At 39.8% G+C, this 22,043-nt stretch overlaps 1 protein-coding gene across 2 annotated transcripts in view; it reads left to right on the forward strand.

Moving 5' to 3' along the window:
• The window catches only part of ETF1 (eukaryotic translation termination factor 1), a 29,903-nt gene extending 8,187 nt beyond the window's left edge, over positions 1 to 21,716 (forward strand). For both annotated transcript variants that reach the window (XM_046666637.1, XM_046666638.1), the window contains 9 exons: positions 11,736 to 11,911; positions 12,318 to 12,457; positions 15,125 to 15,263; positions 15,601 to 15,791; positions 16,848 to 16,977; positions 17,512 to 17,667; positions 18,104 to 18,168; positions 18,975 to 19,122; positions 19,402 to 21,716. In XM_046666637.1, coding sequence (XP_046522593.1) covers positions 11,736 to 11,911; positions 12,318 to 12,457; positions 15,125 to 15,263; positions 15,601 to 15,791; positions 16,848 to 16,977; positions 17,512 to 17,667; positions 18,104 to 18,168; positions 18,975 to 19,122; positions 19,402 to 19,484 — 1,228 coding nt within the window. In that variant the 3' untranslated portion in view covers positions 19,485 to 21,716. The remainder of the gene's footprint in view (positions 1 to 11,735; positions 11,912 to 12,317; positions 12,458 to 15,124; positions 15,264 to 15,600; positions 15,792 to 16,847; positions 16,978 to 17,511; positions 17,668 to 18,103; positions 18,169 to 18,974; positions 19,123 to 19,401) is intronic.
• The last annotated feature ends 327 nt before the right edge of the window (positions 21,717 to 22,043 follow it).

Here is a 22,043-nt window from a genome sequence, read left to right on the forward strand (position 1 = left end):
AAAGAGATTGTGTAACTACTCAGGCAGATTTCCTAGGCAAAGCAAGTGTTGTCAAAGAATGTTACCTTGGGATTAGTATTATTTAGCTGATACAGTATCTTTGATGCATGGTGGAGTGGAGCTGTAACTGATCTGCAATGTTGAAATTGTAATTGAAATTCATTCTTTGGGGCCAGGGGGTTGGGGGGAATTAGCCCTGAGCTAACATCTGCCACCAATCCTCCTCTTTTTTTTGGCTGAGGTAGACTGGCCCTGAGCTAACATCTGTGCCCATCATCCTCTGCTTTGTATATGGGATGCCTGCCACAGCATGGCTTGACAAGTGGTACGTAGGTCTGCACTCGTGATCCAAACCAGCAAACCCCAAGCCGCCAAAGCAGAACATACAAACTTAACCACTGTGCCACCAGGCTGGTTCCTGAAATTCATTCTTGATTAAAAGCCAGTTAGCCTAAAATTAGATCCAAAAGCTTTGTGTCGGTTGATGGTTGGTGACCTGTCAGGGTATTGAAATAGGGCAGAGCATTTATACATGTGTGCCTTGTTGGTAATTTTGGCATGACAGAGCTTAAGACAGTCCCAACAGTTTGCCTTTCAGCCTGAATAAACTTTGGTTTGTAAGTAATGAAAATGTACTTGTACTGATCCTCAAACATTAGTTCCTTAATACCTCTGGATATTTTTAGCTTTTTACTGAAAAAACTTGTCTTCCTTTCTGGCTGCCCCATTTTCTGGCAATCTTCTGTCCTTTATGATTCCACGTAAGTAAGGAGGATCCTCAGGAAAGACAGGGTTAGAGGTTCATGGCTGAGAAGTGTTTTAATCAAGTAATGAAACTAGTTTTCTAAAGATGAGTTGAATGGCATACATTTTGACTCCTCACAACAGCTCTGTGCGGAAAACTATTATTGCCCTTTGATGGATGAAGAAATTGAAGTACAGAGAGATTAAGTAGCTTGCCTAATATTACAGCCTAGTAAGGGGCAGTGCTAGATTATGTTCCCACTTTTCTGATTTCAAAGCCTGGGATCCCAACTATTATGCCACACTGCCTTGCTCTGTGATTAGTAGTTCTTTTGCTGGATAGAAACATCTCCCCTTCCCTTCTGAAAGAAGGGCTCTTGTCCAAGGAGATTTGCAGTTTACTAGAGGGAGCAGGTGTGCTGAGACCCAGGAGCAAAGATAAAAGGAAAACAGGTATGCTATTTGCAAATCTACCCTAGAAAGAACTTGGGTACCGAACATGCTTATTCTTAATGAGCATCAGTGGTGAGGGAAATAACTTGCTTTTAAATCCCTCCCCAGAAGCTTATTTGTGTATTAGAAAGAAGATTAACAGGAAGCCTCAAGCTTTTGTTTCGTTTGAAAAGTACTTGCGTAGTCGTCAAGAAAGATAGGAGGTGGACTTTCTCATTTATAGAGTCCTGTATAGAACATCGGTAATGAGTCCCTAATGCTGGTTCCGATTGATATCTCCTGGCTTTGCACTCATGTGAGAATGCTAGAGAAATTTTCCAGCTTCTGCTGCTCCCTGGTGGAATATTCCACTAGGTTAATTTTGTGAAGTTGTTATAATTTTTTTTTAAGACATAGTAAATGCCTGTAATTGTAGAAAAAGTAATACTTCACTAGATATATACGTTTTTGTTTCGGATGACTGAATAATCCTAATGCTTTTGAGGGTAAAATACTAAAATGAACCTTTGTAAACTTTCTGCTGAAAATTTTTGGGACATCTAAGTTATTCTATTCTCTAGGATAGAGGCTGCATTTTTTCTTTTAATTGTTCCTGAGCTAATGTTTTGCCAATCTTTTTTTCCTTCTCCCCAAAGCCCCCCAATTATATACATAATTGTATATTCTAGTTGGAGGTCCTTCTAGTTCTGCTGTGTGGGACACTGCCTCAGCAAGGCTTGATGAGTGGTGCTAGGTCCATTTCCGGGATCCAAACCAGTGAACCCTGGGCCCCCAAAGTGGAGCGTGCAAACTTAACCACTCAGCACGGGGCCAGCCCCATAGAGGCTGCTTTAATGTCTCAGTATGTCCAGATCTTGGTCCTTCTTCCATGTAGTAAGGGCATTTGACCCTAATGTCAATTTCGCAAAGCAGTTTCAGGTAACTTTGCCTAGCCTCTTTGAACAGTAACAGGCTTCCCCCTCCTAGTTTGATATTCTATAAGCTCCTTATAAAAGGCAGCCCCATCCACCTCCTATCTGCATCCTAGATGATATAGCGGAGGGGGCCATCAAGTTGAGAAATGAACAAAATTAAGTGTGGCAAAAGAAGACACTCCAGAAGTGTTGGTTTTGTTATGGTAAAAGACTAACAGGATAGTTTGAACTTTTGTACTGGAGCTAAAGCCAAGACAATTAGTCATTTCCAGGTATGTGTAAGTTCTCCAGAGAGTGGCAGATTTTTAGTTGGTGTTTTATTTGGTAGTTTAGAATAAATCCCTGGTGTTTTCTTAGAAGAGACTATACAGAGAAGACCCTATTTCTGATGTTAGGAATTAACCAGTTGTTCATCAAATATTTGAGCATCCATTATGTGCTAAAATGATTTCTGTCCTCAAGAAGCTTATATAGACCTAGTGTAAGCAATGTGTTGTTTCACTGATACTTGGTGGAAGAGAAAACAGGTCAGATCTTTGAAGTAACTGATAACCAGAAGGAAGTGACTGGCTCTGGGTTATATCAAAATACTGAACTCATGCCACAGCTGTAAGATAAAGCCACTTAAACTTTTATATAGTATAACTATTTAAAGTCTTAGACGGGAATGAATTTATATTTCTCCCTTATGATAAATTAAGGAACAGTTTCTAGTGTTCTGGCCATGTTGATAAATCCTGTAATCCAATAAAGGTGATCACCACCTATCACAAAGTCAACTCTTTATCTCTCGCTCTTTGGACTTACTCAGGTTCAAATAAGAGTTCACTACCTAACTGTGCTTCCCCCCTCCCCTCCCCCGCTGTGTTGTGTTGTTAATTCTTTCTGACTTTATTAAAGGGCAGGAGGAGAGAGCACAAAGAGCTAGAGTTCTATCTAGTTGCCATTTAGTGAGCATGTACTATCTGCTATCCATGTTAGGTACTTGACATATATTATCTTATAGAATCATCATGACCTTGTAAAGTAAGTAGAAACTGAGGCCCAAAGGGATTTATGTAATTTGCCCTAGATTGTGCAGATAGGACAGGACATGAACCCAAATCTGTCTAATTCTAAAATCTATGCTCATAACTGCACTCCTATTCTGTTTCCATATTAAACCCATATCAAAAAGATAGTTTTAGTCTCAAAGTTTAAACTTAGTTTTGTGTATTTGATAAAAGAAGAAAAATGGAAAACCCTTGATGAATAAAAAACAAGGACAAAGGGAGGAGAGATTGGAGGTAAACTGATTGATTTTCAGCTGGTGATCCATATAATGCAGCTAGCTTAGTGACTCCCAGAAATGATCTGAGATGTAAGCTGAGCTCTGTGAGTTTGAGAAGGGCATAGTGGAAACCTTGGCCATCCGTATCCTAGGCACAACCCAGTCATCAAACATTGCAGTGAATGCTTGGGGAGCATATACTCTAAATCTCAACTAGAGAGTATAGTAGGCAGTCTCTACAATATTCCTGGTCCTAATCTGAAAGTAATTCTATTATGTAGAGTTGATGAGATGGATGGCATGACATTTGATGGGGAGTAGGTGTTTCAGCTAGAAAAAGCTGGACATCTCTGAGCTGTCATTGTGGTTGTGTTACTACTAGGGTAAATGATTGCAGCTTACCTGTGGCAAGTGAGCTCTGCCAAGTTTCTCTTCTTTAGGTGGAGGTGAGGTCATGGAATCTCTTTGACTTCAGCTGGCCGAGAGATCCTGCTTGAAGGTGTAGAAAGCAAGCCAGATACAGTGATTCTCAATCCTAGTTACGCATTAGAATTTGTCTATTTGAAGCAGTCTAGTTGAAAATTGAGACTCTCTCTTACCCACAATCACCACCACCCTCAGTCTCCCTGTTCAAGAGCTATTGAATCAGAATAGAGTAAGGGGAGATCTTTTTGCATCTGAGCATTTTGTGTTTTGTTTTGCTTTTTTTAGAAAGCTCTCCAAGGATTTGGGGTTCTCTTGCAAATTGCTCCGTGGACAAACTTGTGGGAACCACATTTTTTTTCCACCTACCTTTTTTATTTTAAATTAAGATTGGCACCTGAGCTAACAACTGTTGCCAATCTTTTTTTTTCTTTCTTTCTGCTTTTTCTCCCCAAATCCCCCCAGTACATAATTGTATATTTTTAGTTGTGAGTCCTTCATAGTTGTGGCACGTGGGATGCCGTCTCATTGTGGCCTGATGAGCGGTGCCATGTCCGTGCCCAGGATCTGAACCAGTGAAACCCTGGGCCGCCGCAGCAGAGCGCACCAACTTAACCACTCTGCTACCGGGGCGGCCCTCTCCACCTACCTTTGTAAAAGTCTTCTTGAACATTGTTGATGATGATGAACCTTGATAAGATCTGTAAAGGTCAAAGAGCGCCTTAGATTTTCTCGTTTGCCTGTCCTCCTTCTGACTGACTGCATCAGAAGGCACCTTGAATCCAAAGTCTGAAACTCTACAAGCCCTAAAGCTACACACACCACAGCCTAGGCTTTGCTCTGATTACTTTGAGTTTTCTTTTCTTAGAGACCTTCCAGTCCTGTCAATTTGAGTGACCTTATAAATGTTTTCCTGTCCATAATGCTCAGGGGCCATGAAACCTTGGATTGGATAAGTAGCTGGTGGTACTATCCTAACCTCCTGTCCTAGGGAGAGAAACTTGTCCTTCAACAGTCTCTTAGAGAGTGAGGGAAGGAAAAGCTGTCAGCTTTTCTTTAAATTTTCTTCCTTCCTGAGTTTTGTCTAGTTTTATTTACTGTCCGTATTTAGTCTATTTACAACTACTACTTCCTCCCATCTCCCAGCTGTTTTATTTCTCAGAAATTAGCCCTCTGGGGGGAAGTGTTGATGAACAGCCCTTCTTTGATAAGAGAAAATGCCCCTAAAATGTTTAGAACAAGAAGAAAGCTGAGAGCAGAGACCCCTGGGAACCTTAACGTGGCACATTGCCCTATGTTGTGTCTTACTTCACCCAGTTTTTACAACCTCCATGTGCATCATTGCTGTACCTCATAAGTCACTGGCTCTTGAATGAGAGCGTTTCAATTTTGGAAAAGGGAGATAGTGACACAGCAGAAGAGTGAATGAAAGCAATTAAAATTAAAGAACGGTGTAGTTTGCCTGTGTGGCCAGCAGCTCCTTAGTGAGAGCTTTGTTTCTCCTCCTCTACTTTAAAATGAAATATTCAGCCTCCTTGATTTTATTTTGGTGTTGACACAAACTGGTCTAACAACTTTGATTGGCTTGCCTGAAGGGTAAATGAGCGTTTATTTTGTTTGGAAACTTTCCTGGAGAAACTTTAATCTGCTTATATTAAACCCAACATACAAAATTCAGAGTTTATAAAGTAGCCTTTAAATTTCTAAAGTGGAAGCCATCCTTTCAGTAATCCTTGTTTCTCTTCACCAGTCAGGTGTCTTATAGTAAAGATGAATTCAGAAACTTTAGGTTTCGCACAACAGGGTAGGGAGAGGCACAAAGGGAAACTAGTAAAAGGTAATTCTGGAAACATTAGACAAAATTCAAAAGGAGTAAGAGACCAAGTCTAACTAGTGTTTCAGATTTAGCAACTTGATAGAAATCTACCAAATGAAATTTTTTGGCAAGCTACACTTCCAAACTATTTTTAAAGTAGAATCCTATAATAAGATTATGTTCTTAGTTCTTAGGTTCTTCACTACTTTGTCCTCTCTAGAGTGTTACATGGATATGAGTGTAAAGTTGCCCAACTCTGGTGCTATACGGTAAAGTTCCTTAATGAATGCTTATCTTCTTAACCTATCTGCAGTAGAAAGTAAATAGTTGCTTATCTTAAGGTCATTGCTTTGTCCGGCACATGATTATCTTGCTTTAAAAATTTTCCTTCAGGGGCTGGCCTGGTGGCGCAGTGGTTAGGTGCGCAGTTAAGTCTGCACGTTCCGCTTCGGCAGCCCGGGGTTCACCGGGTCAGATCCCGGGTGTGGACATGACACCGCTTGGCACGCTATGCTGTGGCAGGTGTCCCATGTATAAAGTAGAGGAAGATGGGCACAGATGTTAGCTCAGGGCTAATCTTCCTCAAAAAAAAAAAGGCTTCCTTCAGGCATTTGGGTTCGCTCAGTTAATTTGTCCCAACATATCCTCTTTAGCCTCAGACTTTCCATTCTTTGGAGATTGGGGTCTGTTCGCTTCCTGAGCTCTGAGCCTTCACTCCTGCTATCCTTGGAGCCCCTTCTCATTCCATTCCCTACTGAGTGCCTCTTTGCTAGTTCAATCTCCTAGGAAACTACTCTGTAAATCAGAGCACATCAGCTTTTAAAAGCTGAGCCTTTCTTTTGAGAAATAATTCTCTTGATCCCTAAAGAGTCCAAGAGCCCTTAAGGTGAGAAACATGCTCTCTTGAGGATTGTTCATCTGAAAACAAGCACAAGCCAGTAAAGTCAGTATTCCAACTTATCTGTCTTCTTTTCTTCCCGTCTTGTGTGTTTTCATATTAATAATTTGCATAAGTTGACAACCCTGAGTAGAGACAGGTAGGTGGCATCTATATAGACCATGTTTGAAGTTAAATTTACTTGCCCAGTGTTTCTAGCCCTTCCCAGAGCAAACTCCTTTTCTCCTCCGTGGCCTTTAGGGTTTGACATAACTCCAGAAAGGTTTGTCAAAAAGGTTTTTTTGGGAGCCAGCACAGTGGCATAGTGGTTAAGTTCACACGCTCTACTTCCGTGGCCTGGGGTTTGTGGGTTCAGATCCCAGGCACAGACCTACACACTGCTCATCAAGCCATGCTGTGGCAGCATCCCACATATAAAATAGAGGACGATTAGCACAGACGTTAACTCAGGGCCAGTCTTCCACACCATGAACAAAAAAAAGGAAATTCTTCTTTTAAAGCCTGGGAAGATAAATTATTGGAAGAAAAGCAATTTGTTACATTTGATTCCTTAAAAATAGGGTCCAAAGAACACTTACTGACTGTTAAGAACATTTTTCTTTTTTTATATTAGAAGATATGTCTGTTTCATTTGGGAATTCTTTTTCCATCTAGCTTAGAAACTGAAACATGGCCACAGATAGAATTGTAGCTATGTGTCTGATCTTTTGATTTCTAGACACTTTCTCCTGGTTTAGAAAAGTTCCTTTAATGTAGTTGTGCTATGAAAATTAAGATGAAAACCATTTTAGAGTGTGATATACATGACTTAATACAAATGTCTATGTATGAGCAAGGGATTGTTCTGAATCACTTAGGTTTGTCAGTACTGTATTTGGAATTTTAGCTGATTTCAAGAATGGAGATACAACATGTAGATGGAGAAATAACTGTGGGACAGATGTGGTATTTGGAGCTTTATTTATATGAAGTGTATCTTGGAAGCAGCTTTGTTTTGTGATCACTTTGCTTGTGTTTGTGATGACAACTGAAGCTGCTTATCATGAATTGCTTGGTTCTCTGGGTCAGCTTAGAATGCTTGCTCCCCTATCCGAGGGGTGGCAGCAGAGCACACACACATACAGACACTACACATATGTGTACTGTCATTAATCAACTTGTATTCATTGGGGAAAGTATCGCAAAGGTTATGAACCAGCCTTGGGTTTTGAGAACAAACCCCAACAGAAACAATGCTGTTGAGTTATAACATCAGCTGACAATATTTTGATGGTGGAAGGGCTAGATAGCTAGCTTGTCTGCGTGTGAAGAAAATTTGTCTGATGAGAGAACCTGTGGAATTTACCACTAGTAGAAAACTTTCAGCAGGCAGGGACTCGTGTAAATGAGTTTGCTTTCCAATGCTAATACTGAGGAAAAACAAATACCATGGTGCATGTTTGTGAAATTAATTTTACTATGTAAAGATATGTTTCTAGACATTGTCAGATTTCAGACCCCTCTAGTTAGAAAGCCGATATAGGGATTTTCTTCAGTTTTTGTTTTTGTTCCCTCACTGTACCTCTTCCTTTCTTTCTTATTAGTCACTTGGCACATAAGCCCATTTGACTTGACATTGTACCCATCTTTCTAATTTCTTTTTGTTGCCAGCTTCCACTGGACACTGAATATGTGAAATTTTACTATTAAAGTTGGCATGTTGGGCTACTATGAAATTATGCAAGCTCAGTAATTGGGGGAAAGTTTAGACGTTTCTGGCAATCTTCCCAGTTTGTGTAAAGAAAGCCTCCACTCGTTTCCCCATGACACTAATAACTTAAAACGATTAAACTTTAAGGGGCTGATTATAAGAATCTCAGGAAGTAACTTTCTTACAGACTCATTAAGTATCAAGTAGGAATATTTGTAAAATGATATCATTTCTTAACATGCTTTGGCTCATATCAGATCAGCTTTTGCCTTTAAAATATATAAATCAGCTCAATTTATGCTATAGCCATTGTAAGAAAGCCAGCCGTTAGATCTGATCGGGGCAGATTTGGGGCTTTTAATTTCCTATGTGTATGTATGTTATAGATTCAATTCTGTTCATATTGCCGCTCATGAAATTGATAATCTGGTTTTTTAAACATTAACACTTTATCGTTAATTTAGTAAACATAAATTAACATTTCTCAGGAACACCATCCTTTGGCATTTCTAGTAAGCTGTCAGGTTAAGAGACCAAGAGACCTTATAAGGAATATCCTATTAGGTACTGAGTGTTTCCCATAGATTTTTTAAATAATAGCTCTATTGAGATATAATTTACATACTGTAAAATTTACCATCTTTTTAAAGTATACAGTTCACTGTTTTATTCAGAGTTGTGCAGCAATCACCACTGTCTAATTTTATTTTATTTTATTATTTAAAAAAATTTTTTTTTTTTTTGAGGAAGATTAGCCCTGAGCTAACTACTGCCAGTCCTCCTCCTTTTGCTGAGGAAGACCATCCCTGAGCTAACATCCATGCCCATCTTCCTCCACTTTATACGTGGGACGCCTACCACAGCATGGCTTTTGACAAGTGGTGCCATGTCGGCGCCCGGGATCTGAACCGGCAAACCCCGGACCGCTGAGAAGTGGAATGTGCAAGCTTAACCACTGCGCCACCGGGCCGGCCCCTGAACACAAGTTTTTGTGTGTACACATGTTTTCGTTTCTCTTGAGCATATACCTAAGAGTGGAATGGCTGGGTCATATGATAACTGTGTTTAACCTTTTGAGAAACTGCCAGACTTTTCCAAAGTGTTGTACCATTTTGCCTTCTTGACAGCATTGAATAAAGGTTTCAGTTTCTCCATATCCTGTATCTTGGAGAAATGTCTGTTCAAGTCCTTTGCCTACATGTGGGACGGCTGCCACAGCATGGCTTGATGAGCAGTATGTAGGTCCATGCCCGGGATCCAAACCCAGGATCCCCAGGCCGCTGAAGTGGAACATGCAAACTTAACTGCTGCGCCACCAGGCCAGCCCAGTAATCCAGTATTTTACATAGTAATTTTTCTATGCTGTTTGGGTATTAATGAGAACTCATTGCATTTGCATTTCCTAAAGTGAGAGTCAGAGATGAGAAGAGCACCTCAAGGAATGAAACTTATGGGAACCTTTTTTGAAGAGCAGTCAGCTAGAATGAACTCCCCAGGTGATTTTAGTCTGCAACCAAGGTTGAGAACTGCTGTTTTAAGGAAAATGTGTGTTTTAAATTTTTTAACTTACAAATGGACTAACTAGTTCATAGTTTGGGGGTTTTTTCCCCCCTTTTTTTGGTGAGGAAGATTGGCCCTGAGCTAATAGCTGTTGCTAGTCTTCCTCTTTTTTGTATGTAGGATGCTGCCACAGCATGGCTTGATGTGTAGGTCTGCACCTAGGATCCGAACCTGCAAAGCCCGGGCCACCAAAGCAGAGTGCATGAACTTAACCACTATACCACCAGGCCAGCCCCACATAGTTTGGTTTTTTTGGCTTTTGTATTGTGCCAAAATATACACAACATAAAATTTACCACCTTAACCATTTTAAGATACAGTTTAGTAGTGTTAAGTACATTGACATTGTTGTGCAACCAGTCTCCAGAACTCTCTTCATCTTGTAAAACTGAAACTGTATACCCATTAAACAACAAACTCCCTCTTTCGCCTTCCCCGCCAGACACAGCAACCACCATTCATTCTGTCTCTGTGAATTTGACACTCAAGGTACCTCATATAAGTGGAATCATTCAGTTTTTGTCCTTTTGTGTCTCGCTTACTTCTCTTAGCATGATGTTTTCAAGGCTCATCCATCTTGTAGCATGTTTCAGAATTTCCTTTAAGGTTGAATGATATTCCACTGTATCTTTATGCCTTCCTTTTTTTGTTATTGTTCATCTATCAATGGACATGTGAGTTGTTTTCCCCTTTTGGCTGTTATGAATGTTGCTACTATGAGCATTAGTGCACAAGTACCTGGTTCCTGGCTTTCACTCTTTTGGGTATATACCCAGAAGTGAAATTTACTAGATCATATGGTAATTCTATGTTTAATTATTTGAGGAACTGCCATGCTGTTAATCCATACTGGCTGTTATCACTTAACATTACCACCAGCAGTGTGGAAGGGTTCCGGTATCTCCATATCCTTGCCAACACTTGTTATTTTCTGGTGGTTTTTTTGATAGCCATCTTAATGGATGTGAAGTGGTTTTGTGTTTTGATTTGCATTACCCTAATGATTAGTGATGAACTGATATGTTTTGATAATGTAGTTTTTTGTTTCCTTCAAGTAGAAGTTGGGGTATTGAAATGGAGTATTTCTTAACTGGTAGTGCTAATAAATATGTTGAAAATGTGTAGGTAAAAAAATATGTTGCTGGCATCAGTATTGAGGTTAGAGAGAGGCTGCTCAAAAGACCTGTATGATAGGGCCTTGGTGGTGTCCCCCATAGTTGGGAGTTTGGTGCCGGTTTTTAATTCTAGAAACTTGAATTTGTTTGGGCACACAGAGTTGGTCACGCTCTCAGTGCATTGCTCTTTTTAATTCAACTCAAAAGCGATTAAAATGTAAAATATACTTAGAGAGACATTTATTTAGAGAGGGAGTGTGTAAGAGAGAGCGATTTTCTAACTGGGATAATTGTGTAAATTCCAAGGCGCTCTTATTATCAGGGTACATAGAGTGCCAAGTTGGTGATTATAAATTTTTTCGTGAGCCTGGAATTTAAGGAAAAAGGGGGAGAAGGATAATACTAAGTTGGTATTTCATCTAGAACTGGAACGACTTACTGCATCATCCTGTGATGGCATCTCCCGCTGAAGAACCACCAGATTCCAAACCTCTGCCATGGACCCACTGTCAGATTTCAGCCCGTCGTCACCTGCCTCATCAAAGCTTCTCTCTTTGTCCTTAGGGAATGAAGTGTTTCCCAAGCATCCCCTAAAGTGCCTTCTTTACATTAAACTGATATTACGTAGCTAGTATTTGTTCAAATAGTTGAGCACCTACCGTATTCTGCACACCATTCCTAGCTCTGGGTATGCTTTGATTACACTGGTATAGTTCCTACCATCCTGGTCACTTTGAGAGTGATCTTTTTCTACTATTTTAGCAGCATCTCATTCTAGCTCCCTTTACTAATGATAAGCATGAATTTACTTATGTGGGACTTGAACGTCTAATGTTATTCTTTTTTCCACAGCAATGGCACAAGCATGATATCATTGATCATTCCTCCCAAAGACCAGATTTCAAGAGTGGCAAAAATGTTAGCAGATGAGTTTGGAACTGCATCTAACATTAAATCACGTGTAAACCGCCTTTCAGTCTTGGGAGCCATTACATCTGTACAGCAAAGACTCAAACTTTATAACAAAGGTAATTTGGAGCTTGGTCATTTTCTTCTTCTTTGTTTGTCATGGTTATATTTTCCACTTTGATCCTGTCATGATGCTTTTGGTCACTAGTGTTTCCTTCACCCAGCTGTCAGCAAAGTCAGTTTGGCCTTGGAATTTAACCTCCTTTTTTTTTTTTTTTTTTTTTTTTAATTTTTTAAAGTTAGGTGGTATTTGCTATACTTAAAGGAGTAAATCCTTCTTTTTTAAAACATCTCAAGAGGAAGTTTCAAAATTAGGGTGAGAATTCTGCCTAGGAGATTTACAGATATTTTTGCTTTAAATTATGATTTAAAGGGGCAGGGACAATAGGCTCTTGAAACATTTTCTGTTTATTGAGGAAAAATAGCTGTGGGTTTAAGGGGAGAAATTGTTTGTGTTCTTTGCAGTACCTCCAAATGGACTGGTTGTTTACTGTGGTACAATTGTAACCGAAGAAGGAAAGGAAAAGAAAGTCAACATTGACTTTGAACCTTTCAAACCAATTAATACGTCGTTGTATTTGTGTGACAACAAATTCCATACAGAGGTAAGAAGTTCTAGCACAGAATATTTTCATCACCCTGAAAAGAAACCCCATACCCATTAGCAGTCACTCGCAATCCTACCCCTTCATCCCCATCCCCAAAGATCTCTCAGGTCTAGGCTATCACTAATCTATTTTCTGTCTCTATAGATTTGCTTGTGCTGAGCGTTTCTTTTAAATGGAATTATACAGTGGGTAGCCTTTTGTGTCTGGCTTCTTTCACTTAGCATAATGTTTTCAAGGTTCATCCATGTTGTGGCATATATCAGTATTTCATCCCTTTTTATTCCCAATATTACCAAATAATATTTGCCATATTATATTTTATCCATGGATGTGCCACATTTTATTTATCTGTTCATCAGTTGGTGGACATTGGTGTTGTTTCTACTGTTGGGCTATTATGAATGATGCTGCTTTGAACATAGATATACAAGTTTTTGTGTGACCGTATGGTTTCTTTTTGGAGAGTATGTACCTGGGAATGGAATTTCTGGGTCGTATAGTGACTATGTTTAACCTTTTGAAGAGTTCCAAGACTATCTTCTAAATCGTTGTACCGTGTTACAAGGTTGGCTATTTTTAAAAAATGAAAGAATTTACATTTATTATGACACACTGAATGACATAGTCATTCAGCATGTTTGAAAGTGCTAAGCTAGGTTTGGAGAACTAATTAAAGGCAAAGAAATAATTGGCTACCTGATCTCCATCTCTCCCTATGTGCTCGTGATACTTACCTATATTCCTTGCACCCTTAGTTTTTAGCTCACAAATTGTGAAATCTTTAGTAGCAGGACTGTAAGAGCTTTATTATCCATGAAACTTTTGAGTGACAGAGCTACCATAAGATGAACTTTAGGGGTGGAAAGGAAACCTCATTAGAGTGACCTAAATCAGTCAACAGTAGAACAATCAGGAATTCACAGCTGGCTCCGAGTTCAGTCTCTTGCCTTTCATCGACCTAGGGAGAAACCTCTACAGTGGGATTAGAACTGACATTTGTCGACACAATTTACAGTGGATGATTTTTGCTAACTTGGCAGGAAGTTCAATTCCAGTTGGCTCTTGGTTGGTTACATAGATGGGTGAGACTGTTTTTGGCTATGACAGCCTCCTTCTGGCAAAGCTTCACTGAGGAGGCTCTTAGCCACCCTGTCCCACTTACCTGTATTTGCTTTGATGACAGCAGATTTTGAATCTTGTTAATTTAAACAGTACCTGGTACCCATTTTATCTAGCTTTAGCTTACATATTAATTTAGCCTCATTGGTTTTTCTAAACCTTCAGTCCTTTTCCAAGGTACCATTTAATCTTGCTAGCTTTGTTTATTTTGGCTTTAATTGATATGTCAATAACGAGATATGAATGTGGCATACTGCAAAACACAATTCATGTCCTGTTTAATCAGAATAATTGTACATTCTTATGGGGGTAAGTCTGTTCCCTGATGACCAAGCTTGCTTGAGCCCTAAATTAATCAAGCTACCTAACAGAGATCATTATAATAAGGCAAAAATTTTAACATATGCAACATTCTTGTCTTACTGCTAATTATCAAGTTGGTTTGGTTAAAGATTGATTCTTAGTAATTAATCTGCTTGCTATTCAATTCTTGAATGAGTTACTTTCTTCCTTAGATAAAATCGAATGGGCAATGATTTCTTAGCTCTAAAGAGGCTGCCACCTAGCAATTGGTATTCTACCAAGCCTATAGTATTCAAACTCCATCATAAAAACTCTTGCCCAGGGGCTGGCCCCGTGGCTGAGTGGTTAAGTTCCCGTGCTCTGCTGCAGGCGGCCCAGTGTTTCGTTGGTTTGAATCCTGGGCGCAGACATGGCGCTGCTCATCAAACCATGCTGAGGCAGCATCCCACATGCCACAACTAGAAGGACCCACAATTGAAGAATATACAACTATGTACTGGGGGGGCTTTGGGGAGAAAAAGGAAAAAAATAAAATAAAAAACTCTTGCCCATCTATATGGGTCCCAAGACTGTTTAAATATTTGCTCTTTCAGAAGGCAGAAATAATGCTAACCCAGAAAGAAAATTTTCCTCCATAGAAACTCATAAGCATTAGCTATAATACCTTTAAAATAAAATTGAGTTTTATATCCTGGTATCATTAATGATGCTCAAGACGTAGAAGTTAAATGAAACATTTCAGAGCTGGATCTTTTTATAGACTTTTTTTGGGTTTTGTACTCATATACTCCTACTCTAGAGTTGATTTATGAGATATTCTTATTTGTCATAATGAATACTGTCTATTAATGCTGGGGTTATTAATGGTAACAGAAAGTCAACTTTTGGAAGGTTGACTTTTAATTTGAACGTTATGTTCCCTAGACTGCTATCAGTCTAAGTCAAATCAAGGACTAGGAATAATTTGAGCCCCGTAACTCTGTATTCATGGGCCCAGGTCAGGCTTGTTGCAAGGCTTCACATTGATATCATTGGTTTTTTCCTGCATTGGGTTCACATTTGTCCATAGGAGTTACATATTTATAGCTGAAATCTATAAATTATTCCATAAAATGGTTTTTCTGTAGTACTTGTACCATTCTGAGTGGGGTGAAAGGGTTTGTATATATCTCCTTTCAGATTTTGTCTTGACCCTAGCAAAGCTTTGCAATTTATCGTGTGGTACATGTGTTTACTTTTCAGGCTCTTACAGCACTACTTTCAGATGATAGCAAGTTTGGCTTCATTGTAATAGATGGTAGTGGTGCACTTTTTGGCACACTCCAAGGAAACACAAGAGAAGTCCTGCACAAATTCACTGTGGATCTCCCAAAGAAACATGGTAATATAGGAAGAGAACATGAGCCCATTTGCTTTGTGCGTAGCAGTAAGGAAACAAATAGGATAATGGGGGGAAGTAAATCCAGATGATGGAAGAAGCATCATGAAATGACTCATGACTCATTCGTGCTGTAGCTCTTCTTTTGACAAGAGAATTAGTAGTCACCCTCTGGAAACGAGTAACAGTTTGTGTCAGACATTTAGTTAAGGGAATAGTGATTTTCCTCTTTGTCCTTTTCTTGGGTAATAGCATGATCATTTAATTACTTTTTAATTAGCAAGGCATCCTGTGCTTCTTAATAATCACCTTTTTCTCTCGCCACTTTTTTGTGTCAAAGGTAGAGGAGGTCAATCAGCCTTGCGTTTTGCCCGTTTAAGAATGGAAAAGCGACATAACTATGTTCGGAAAGTAGCTGAGACTGCTGTACAGCTATTTATTTCTGGGGACAAAGTAAATGTGGCTGGTCTCGTTTTAGCTGGATCAGCTGACTTTAAAACTGAACTAAGTCAATCTGATATGTTTGATCAGGTGAGTGAGAAGTGGAGGCTCCACTATGGAAGCTTCTAGGTGGGAGTGGAGAGTCCTCTGAGTACTGGGACATGCACATTTTTTTTTACTTTTACAGTGATATATTCTGTGTTAAAAACCTATCTCTGAGTTGGTAGAATTCTGAGTGTTTATTAGGAAACGTTCCCCCATGCTTTTCTGGGCCTTTTCTCTTTTGAAATCAGCCATTTTTAGATAGAATCTTTCTGGGCCCTATGGAGGCCCCTGGTTTAGTGGATTGCCATAATTGGCTTTAAAATGGAGATTGATTTCAAAGAAACTAGGAGCTGGTTTTTCCTGTCTTTTTCTGATTTGTTCTTGGAGATAAGTAAAGCAGTGAGACTCAGCAATAGACAGAGCTGATTAAGCCTAAAGCATTTAATCCCGTAAGATCTTTTGGTTTACGACATGGGCTTAGCCGTGACACATTCCCAAGATGATGTTCTGGAGGGGAGGTGTAGCATTGCAGTAGAAGGCTCACCAAAGAATGTGTCTTTTACTCTACCACCTTATATGGCAGGAACCAATAGTTCCCCCTTTGCCTTCACAAGAAACTTAGTTTTGTTTGTGTTTAATGAGTTAGTCTCTTATGGGTCTAATAGAATGCGTCATATGATTGGGGAGTTTTACACTGGGCCCCTTCCCCATATTCTTTCTCTTTAGACTTCAGTGATTATGTTGCTGAGCTTTGCATGCCATTAAGAGACAGTAGAAGGGCCGGCCCCATGGCTGAGTGGTTAAGTTTGCACACTCTGCTTTGGTGGCCCAGGGTTCACCGGTTTGGATCCTGGGCATGGACCTAGTGCCACTCATCAAGCCATCCTGAGGTGGCATCCCACATAGAAGAACTAGAAGGACCTACAACTAGGATATACAGCTATGTACTGGGGAGGGAAAAAAAAAAAAAAGGAAGATTGGCAACAAATGTTAGCTCAGGGCCAATCTTTCTCACCAAAGAAAAATAGAGGTAGTGGGTCTTGGTAAAGGTGTTTGAAATACTGATAATGCTTTTTTTTTTTTTTTTTTTAATTGTGTCAGAGGTTGCAATCAAAAGTTTTAAAATTAGTTGATATATCCTATGGTGGTGAAAATGGATTCAACCAAGCTATTGAGTTATCTACTGAAGTCCTCTCCAACGTGAAATTCATTCAAGAGAAGAAATTAATAGGTATCAGTGAAATGCACCTGACTTATTCTGTGAATGTTTTTGTGTGTGTATATGTATGTACATGATTGCATGTATGAAAAAGACACTGAAAGGTAAAAAAGGAAAATTTAGCATTTTGTTTAATTCTTCCTCAGTGGAATCATTATTTTTAATATTCCTTTAGTCATTAGGTCTCATAAATGTGTTTATATTCCCAGTAGGAACCAAATTTCAGTCTTATTTCCCATATTAATTACCCTTCGTAATAGAGTGTTGAATAGAGAGCCCGAATTAAAGATTGATGTGGCCATTGCTTCACTTTGTTTCTAATTTAACTGAGCACACGCACGGTTACAGGTGGTTGTATAGTATTTGGCCCAACTGTTACCTCCTAGGGTCAATTTCCAGAGCCTCACCTAGTGGTATGATTTGTCACTGACTTTTGGTGCTTACTCATTTTTAAGTTGACTTTTTTTCTTTGATTTTGAGTAAAGGGGTCTATATCTATAAAGGAAACTTTAATATATGTCCTTACTGACCTTTGCCTAATCACAGGGCGATACTTTGATGAAATCAGCCAGGACACGGGCAAGTACTGTTTTGGAGTTGAAGATACACTAAAGGCTTTAGAAATGGGAGCTGTAGAGATTCTAATAGTCTATGAAAATCTGGATATAATGAGATATGTTCTTCATTGCCAAGGCACAGAAGGTATGAGAATTAGAAGATAAGAATGCTATTTGTTACTGACTTGTGTATTCAGGAAGCCTGGGGTGGAGATTTGGGAGAGATGGTTGATTTCAGGAGCAATCAGAAGGCAGCCCTACACCTTGTTCCCCACTCCTTCAATCTGTAACACATTCCTGCATGGATGTTTCTGCTTGAACTGATACATGCCTGTTTAAGATTGTTAAATTTCCTGAGGACAAGGACTGTGTCTGGAATGTCTTTGGTGTTTGCTTATGATAGGAGCAGTATACCTAGTAGACACTCAGTGCATGCTGATTAATATGCTTAGGAAAAGAAGGTTGATAGAATGAATTCAGGAGCCCTTTGATCTAACCTGACTCATCTCATGGGACTTATACTTACTAGTATATGAGAACTAGGTTAACACATTTCCCCCCCCCCCCCCCCATCACTGCAGAGGAGAAAATTCTCTACCTGACTCCAGAACAAGAGAAGGATAAATCTCATTTCACAGACAAAGAGGTATGTGATTGTTTTCTTGGTTTGATGATACATGCAAGGAAACAAATTCGTATGTTGGAGCACTGGCAGTGTAGAGGATCAGCCTTGGGAAACCAGACCTCATACTTGGTGGCAGTGGAGGGCAATGGGAAGTGTTCAGCTCCTAGCTGCCACATACCCATCTAATTCCACGGAAGGAGGCCAGGTCATAGTTACTATGGTTCCTTATTTTTAAAGTAGTTAAAACATTCTCATCTTTAAAATAGTAGAGAGGAAGATTTCATGGAATAGTGCCTCTCCTGCACTGTGAAACTTGTGCTGCTGTCTTCACTCTATCAGTTCTTCTGAAATGGCTTTTGCAGGTTTGGTCTAAATGCATCACCACAGCTTAAAGTGTCACCAGCACAGATCCCTTTAAGTGGTGGCTTCCTCAAATGCTGAGTTGAAGGACTTTGTTTTTTATAAGGCTACTCCAAAAAGCAGTTCTGGCATGTCTCTTCAGGGCTGTTGAATGAGTGCTGCCTAGAGACACTTAACAACAGCCTGACTTCCAGAGACAACAACAGGACCATCAGTTGAAAAACTGCTAAATGTATGTTGATATTTCATTACTGAGGCTAGAACCTGAGGAGGAATGTTGTTTCAAATAATCAGAATTTCTGTGCTGTTCGGTTTGTCATCAGAAACCAGGATTTACTTAGAGAGTTTTACACACGTACACATAATGAGAGGGAGAATGAGAATGATGGTGGGCATGGGAGCAAGAGTCACTGAATCTTGATATATCCTAATTCCACTGTCTCTCTGTCTCATGGTTGCACGTGTAGACAGGACAAGAACATGAGCTGATTGAGAGCATGCCCCTGTTGGAATGGTTTGCTAACAACTATAAAAAATTTGGAGCTACATTGGAAATTGTCACAGATAAGTCACAAGAAGGATCCCAGTTTGTGAAAGGATTTGGTGGAATTGGAGGTAAGTAGCAAATCAGAAAACTAAGCTTAACGCCAGGGTCTCAGGCCAAGGCCTTTCCTGGCTACCCCAAAATAAAGTTACTTCAAGTGAGGTGTGCTCATCACCCACAAGACTGGAGGTTGAGGCAGCACATGGCTGCAAGTTCCTTGGTTGGAACCATTTTTTATCATCGCCTTGTTGCTGTTTATAATTCTGCAAGGGAATTGGACTTCCTTTATTAGAGTGGACCTTCCCCATTCCGTGAACACAGGTGATTTACTCTTTGGTTTGTTTCCCCAGGTATCTTGCGGTACCGAGTAGATTTCCAGGGAATGGAATACCAAGGAGGAGACGATGAATTTTTTGACCTTGATGACTACTAGGTAGTCGACGTGGGTCCGGCAAAACGTGCCTCACCCTCCAGCATCCAACCCAAGGAGCATACCCGTGGTGGAATCCAAACAGATCCCTGCCTTACAATTGGAACATTTCCAGAACTTAATCCATGAGCATTGGATATTGAAAAGAAAACCGAAACAAAACCAGACCCAACCCTACACTTAGGTTTGTCATGGTGTCAGCGCAGCAGCCTACAACTAAGTTCCTAAATGCCACTTTGGACTAATTTAAAAAAGAATCCCAGTTTTTACTTTTACTTGATGGTGAAATTGGTTGCTCTTGTATTTTATGAAAAAAAAATGATTTTTTTAACCTTCATACATAGAAGCAAAAATACTTTAACTGCTGTAAACCTTCAAAAGTTAATAGAAATGAGATCTTACTGGTTTGTTTCTTATTTTGATTGGAGATAAATTAAATTGCTGCATTTCGCAGTGACCCATTTACATGGCATTCTCAGCTTAGACTGCATAAGAAGAAATATATGTGGTGAAATGTTGGAACCATTTCTCTCTTGGTCTCTGTTTAATGTTGAAAGGGTGAGCTAATAGGAGGCAATTTCAACTTCACTCCCTCACACTACCCATTCCCCCTCCAGACTGTCAGTTTTGAGGATGCAAATTGCATTACAAAGTCACACTGACACATGAAGCATTTGGGCCAGTGCACTGTTTACTTCCATCTGTTTTGCAGGCGCATTTGTGCCCAGGGTTTGGGAACTCTTAGCATCAATTGCTTTGACAAGGGTTCCCATAATCTTAGCCTACTAGAAACCAGTTTGGGATGGATATAATGGGGCTTCTGTGCTATTGCTGGGATTGGGAGAAATAAAACATGCAATTTAAGTGGAAGCAAAGAAATTTAAAGAATATTTTATTTTGCTTGGGTCTGTCCTTGGTAAAAGGGAGGTGGTTGTGTTTTCCTTGTGTTGGATGGCATGAGATTATGTGAATGTTTTGATTCCTAAAAAATGAACTACAAGGTTTTTCACAGGAACGACAGACAAGACATGTATGACTGTGCATGTAATTACAAACCCCTGACCTCCTGGTGGGGTAGGAGCATCTGTTTCGAATATGGGACTTATAATAAGCACCTCTCATATGAGAAATTATGGGAGGGGGGTGGGAAGGGCAGGGGTGGGAAGGGATGGGACACAGCTTCTGGCACCAAGGACTTAACCATGTTGGATCCAAAAGTGGGCCTGAAAACCTGAAGCATATGCTTCACAGCTGGGCTGTAAGTCGGACTTGACCCCAGCTGACATGCAAGGTCATGGTGTGCCCGAGGTGGTGACAAAGTGTATATGATGTGCCCAGTGGTAGCAAAGGAAAAAAGCATACCAAATGGACTTTGAAGGACCAAAGGTTTTAAAAGTCAATTGGTATCACCCCCACACTGATAGAGTAGTGGGGTGCATTTGGTTTTCAAATTGGGTACTTTTAACACTTTAGTGCCTGACTGCTGTTCTTCACTGACTTGACTCAGTCACTCGTAGCTTTATTGGTCTGAACCAGCTCCTTGTTCCCAGGTTGCAGACCTGCCTATCGTTCCAATAATCCTGTTTCACTTGAATGAAGGGAGTATGTCTTAAATGTAAAGCTTCTGGTTCTCACACTGTACTCTGAGGTCCAAATGACTGTTTGTTGATGTATAACCTGATGTCTCAACCCCCAGTGAGAAGAGTCACTTCTTTGGTATTCACCGACGCGGGAGGCTTCACCGGAACAGGCGTTTGCTTTGGGCTCTGCTGTTTGTTTGCAGAACACCCAAGAGTGAGCAAACATGCTCTCTTCACAGCAGTACCTTAGGGTTTTGCCATTGTAAATGGGTCTAATGTGATATGACAAGACCAGAGAAATTGGATGTAAATTTACATTTTTGAATATGCTTGTTGTTTCACATGATACATTTAGGGTATGCAGCTCCTTTTGTAGTTTTTATTTTTACTATTTAAGTTTGGAAATGATGCCAAATTTTTGTATTTCTTTAATCAATGTGTTCTCTTCGGTGATATATATTGCATTATATATTGATGTGTGTATCAATATATACTGATATGTATTACACTTACACATACAAACACATAAATAAGAGGGGGTGAAAACCGTAGCCTTTGCATTCTCTATAGCCTCTACAGAGAGATCCTAAGCAGCAAAATCTTGGTGTTGTGATGTACAGAAATGGAGAAGAGTATTAAACCATATTTAAGAATACACTTTGTGTGCTTGAGATTCTTTAGGACTGTTCCTAGAAAGGTCTGAACTATGGAGACAGTATGAGTGAGCTCTCCAAGGCATGTGTCAGTTTAGTCATGGCAAATAACTTCAGCCTTAGATTTTAGTTGTCTTTTCGCTCAGTTTGCCTGTGGAAGGATATATACAAAGGGTGTCTGAGATCATGATCCCAAAGTTAATGCCTTAAGGAAGGAGGTTCAAGTTGCTGGGGCCCAACTAATTCATATCTTCCCTGATTCCACATGCATGCCAAAGAGAAACTTGTCTTTTTTTTTTTTTTAAGGTGTTTCAAGTATGTTATCCCAT

Source organism: Equus quagga, chromosome 7 (genome assembly GCF_021613505.1).
Source record: "Equus quagga isolate Etosha38 chromosome 7, UCLA_HA_Equagga_1.0, whole genome shotgun sequence".
NCBI lineage: Eukaryota > Metazoa > Chordata > Mammalia > Perissodactyla > Equidae > Equus > Equus quagga.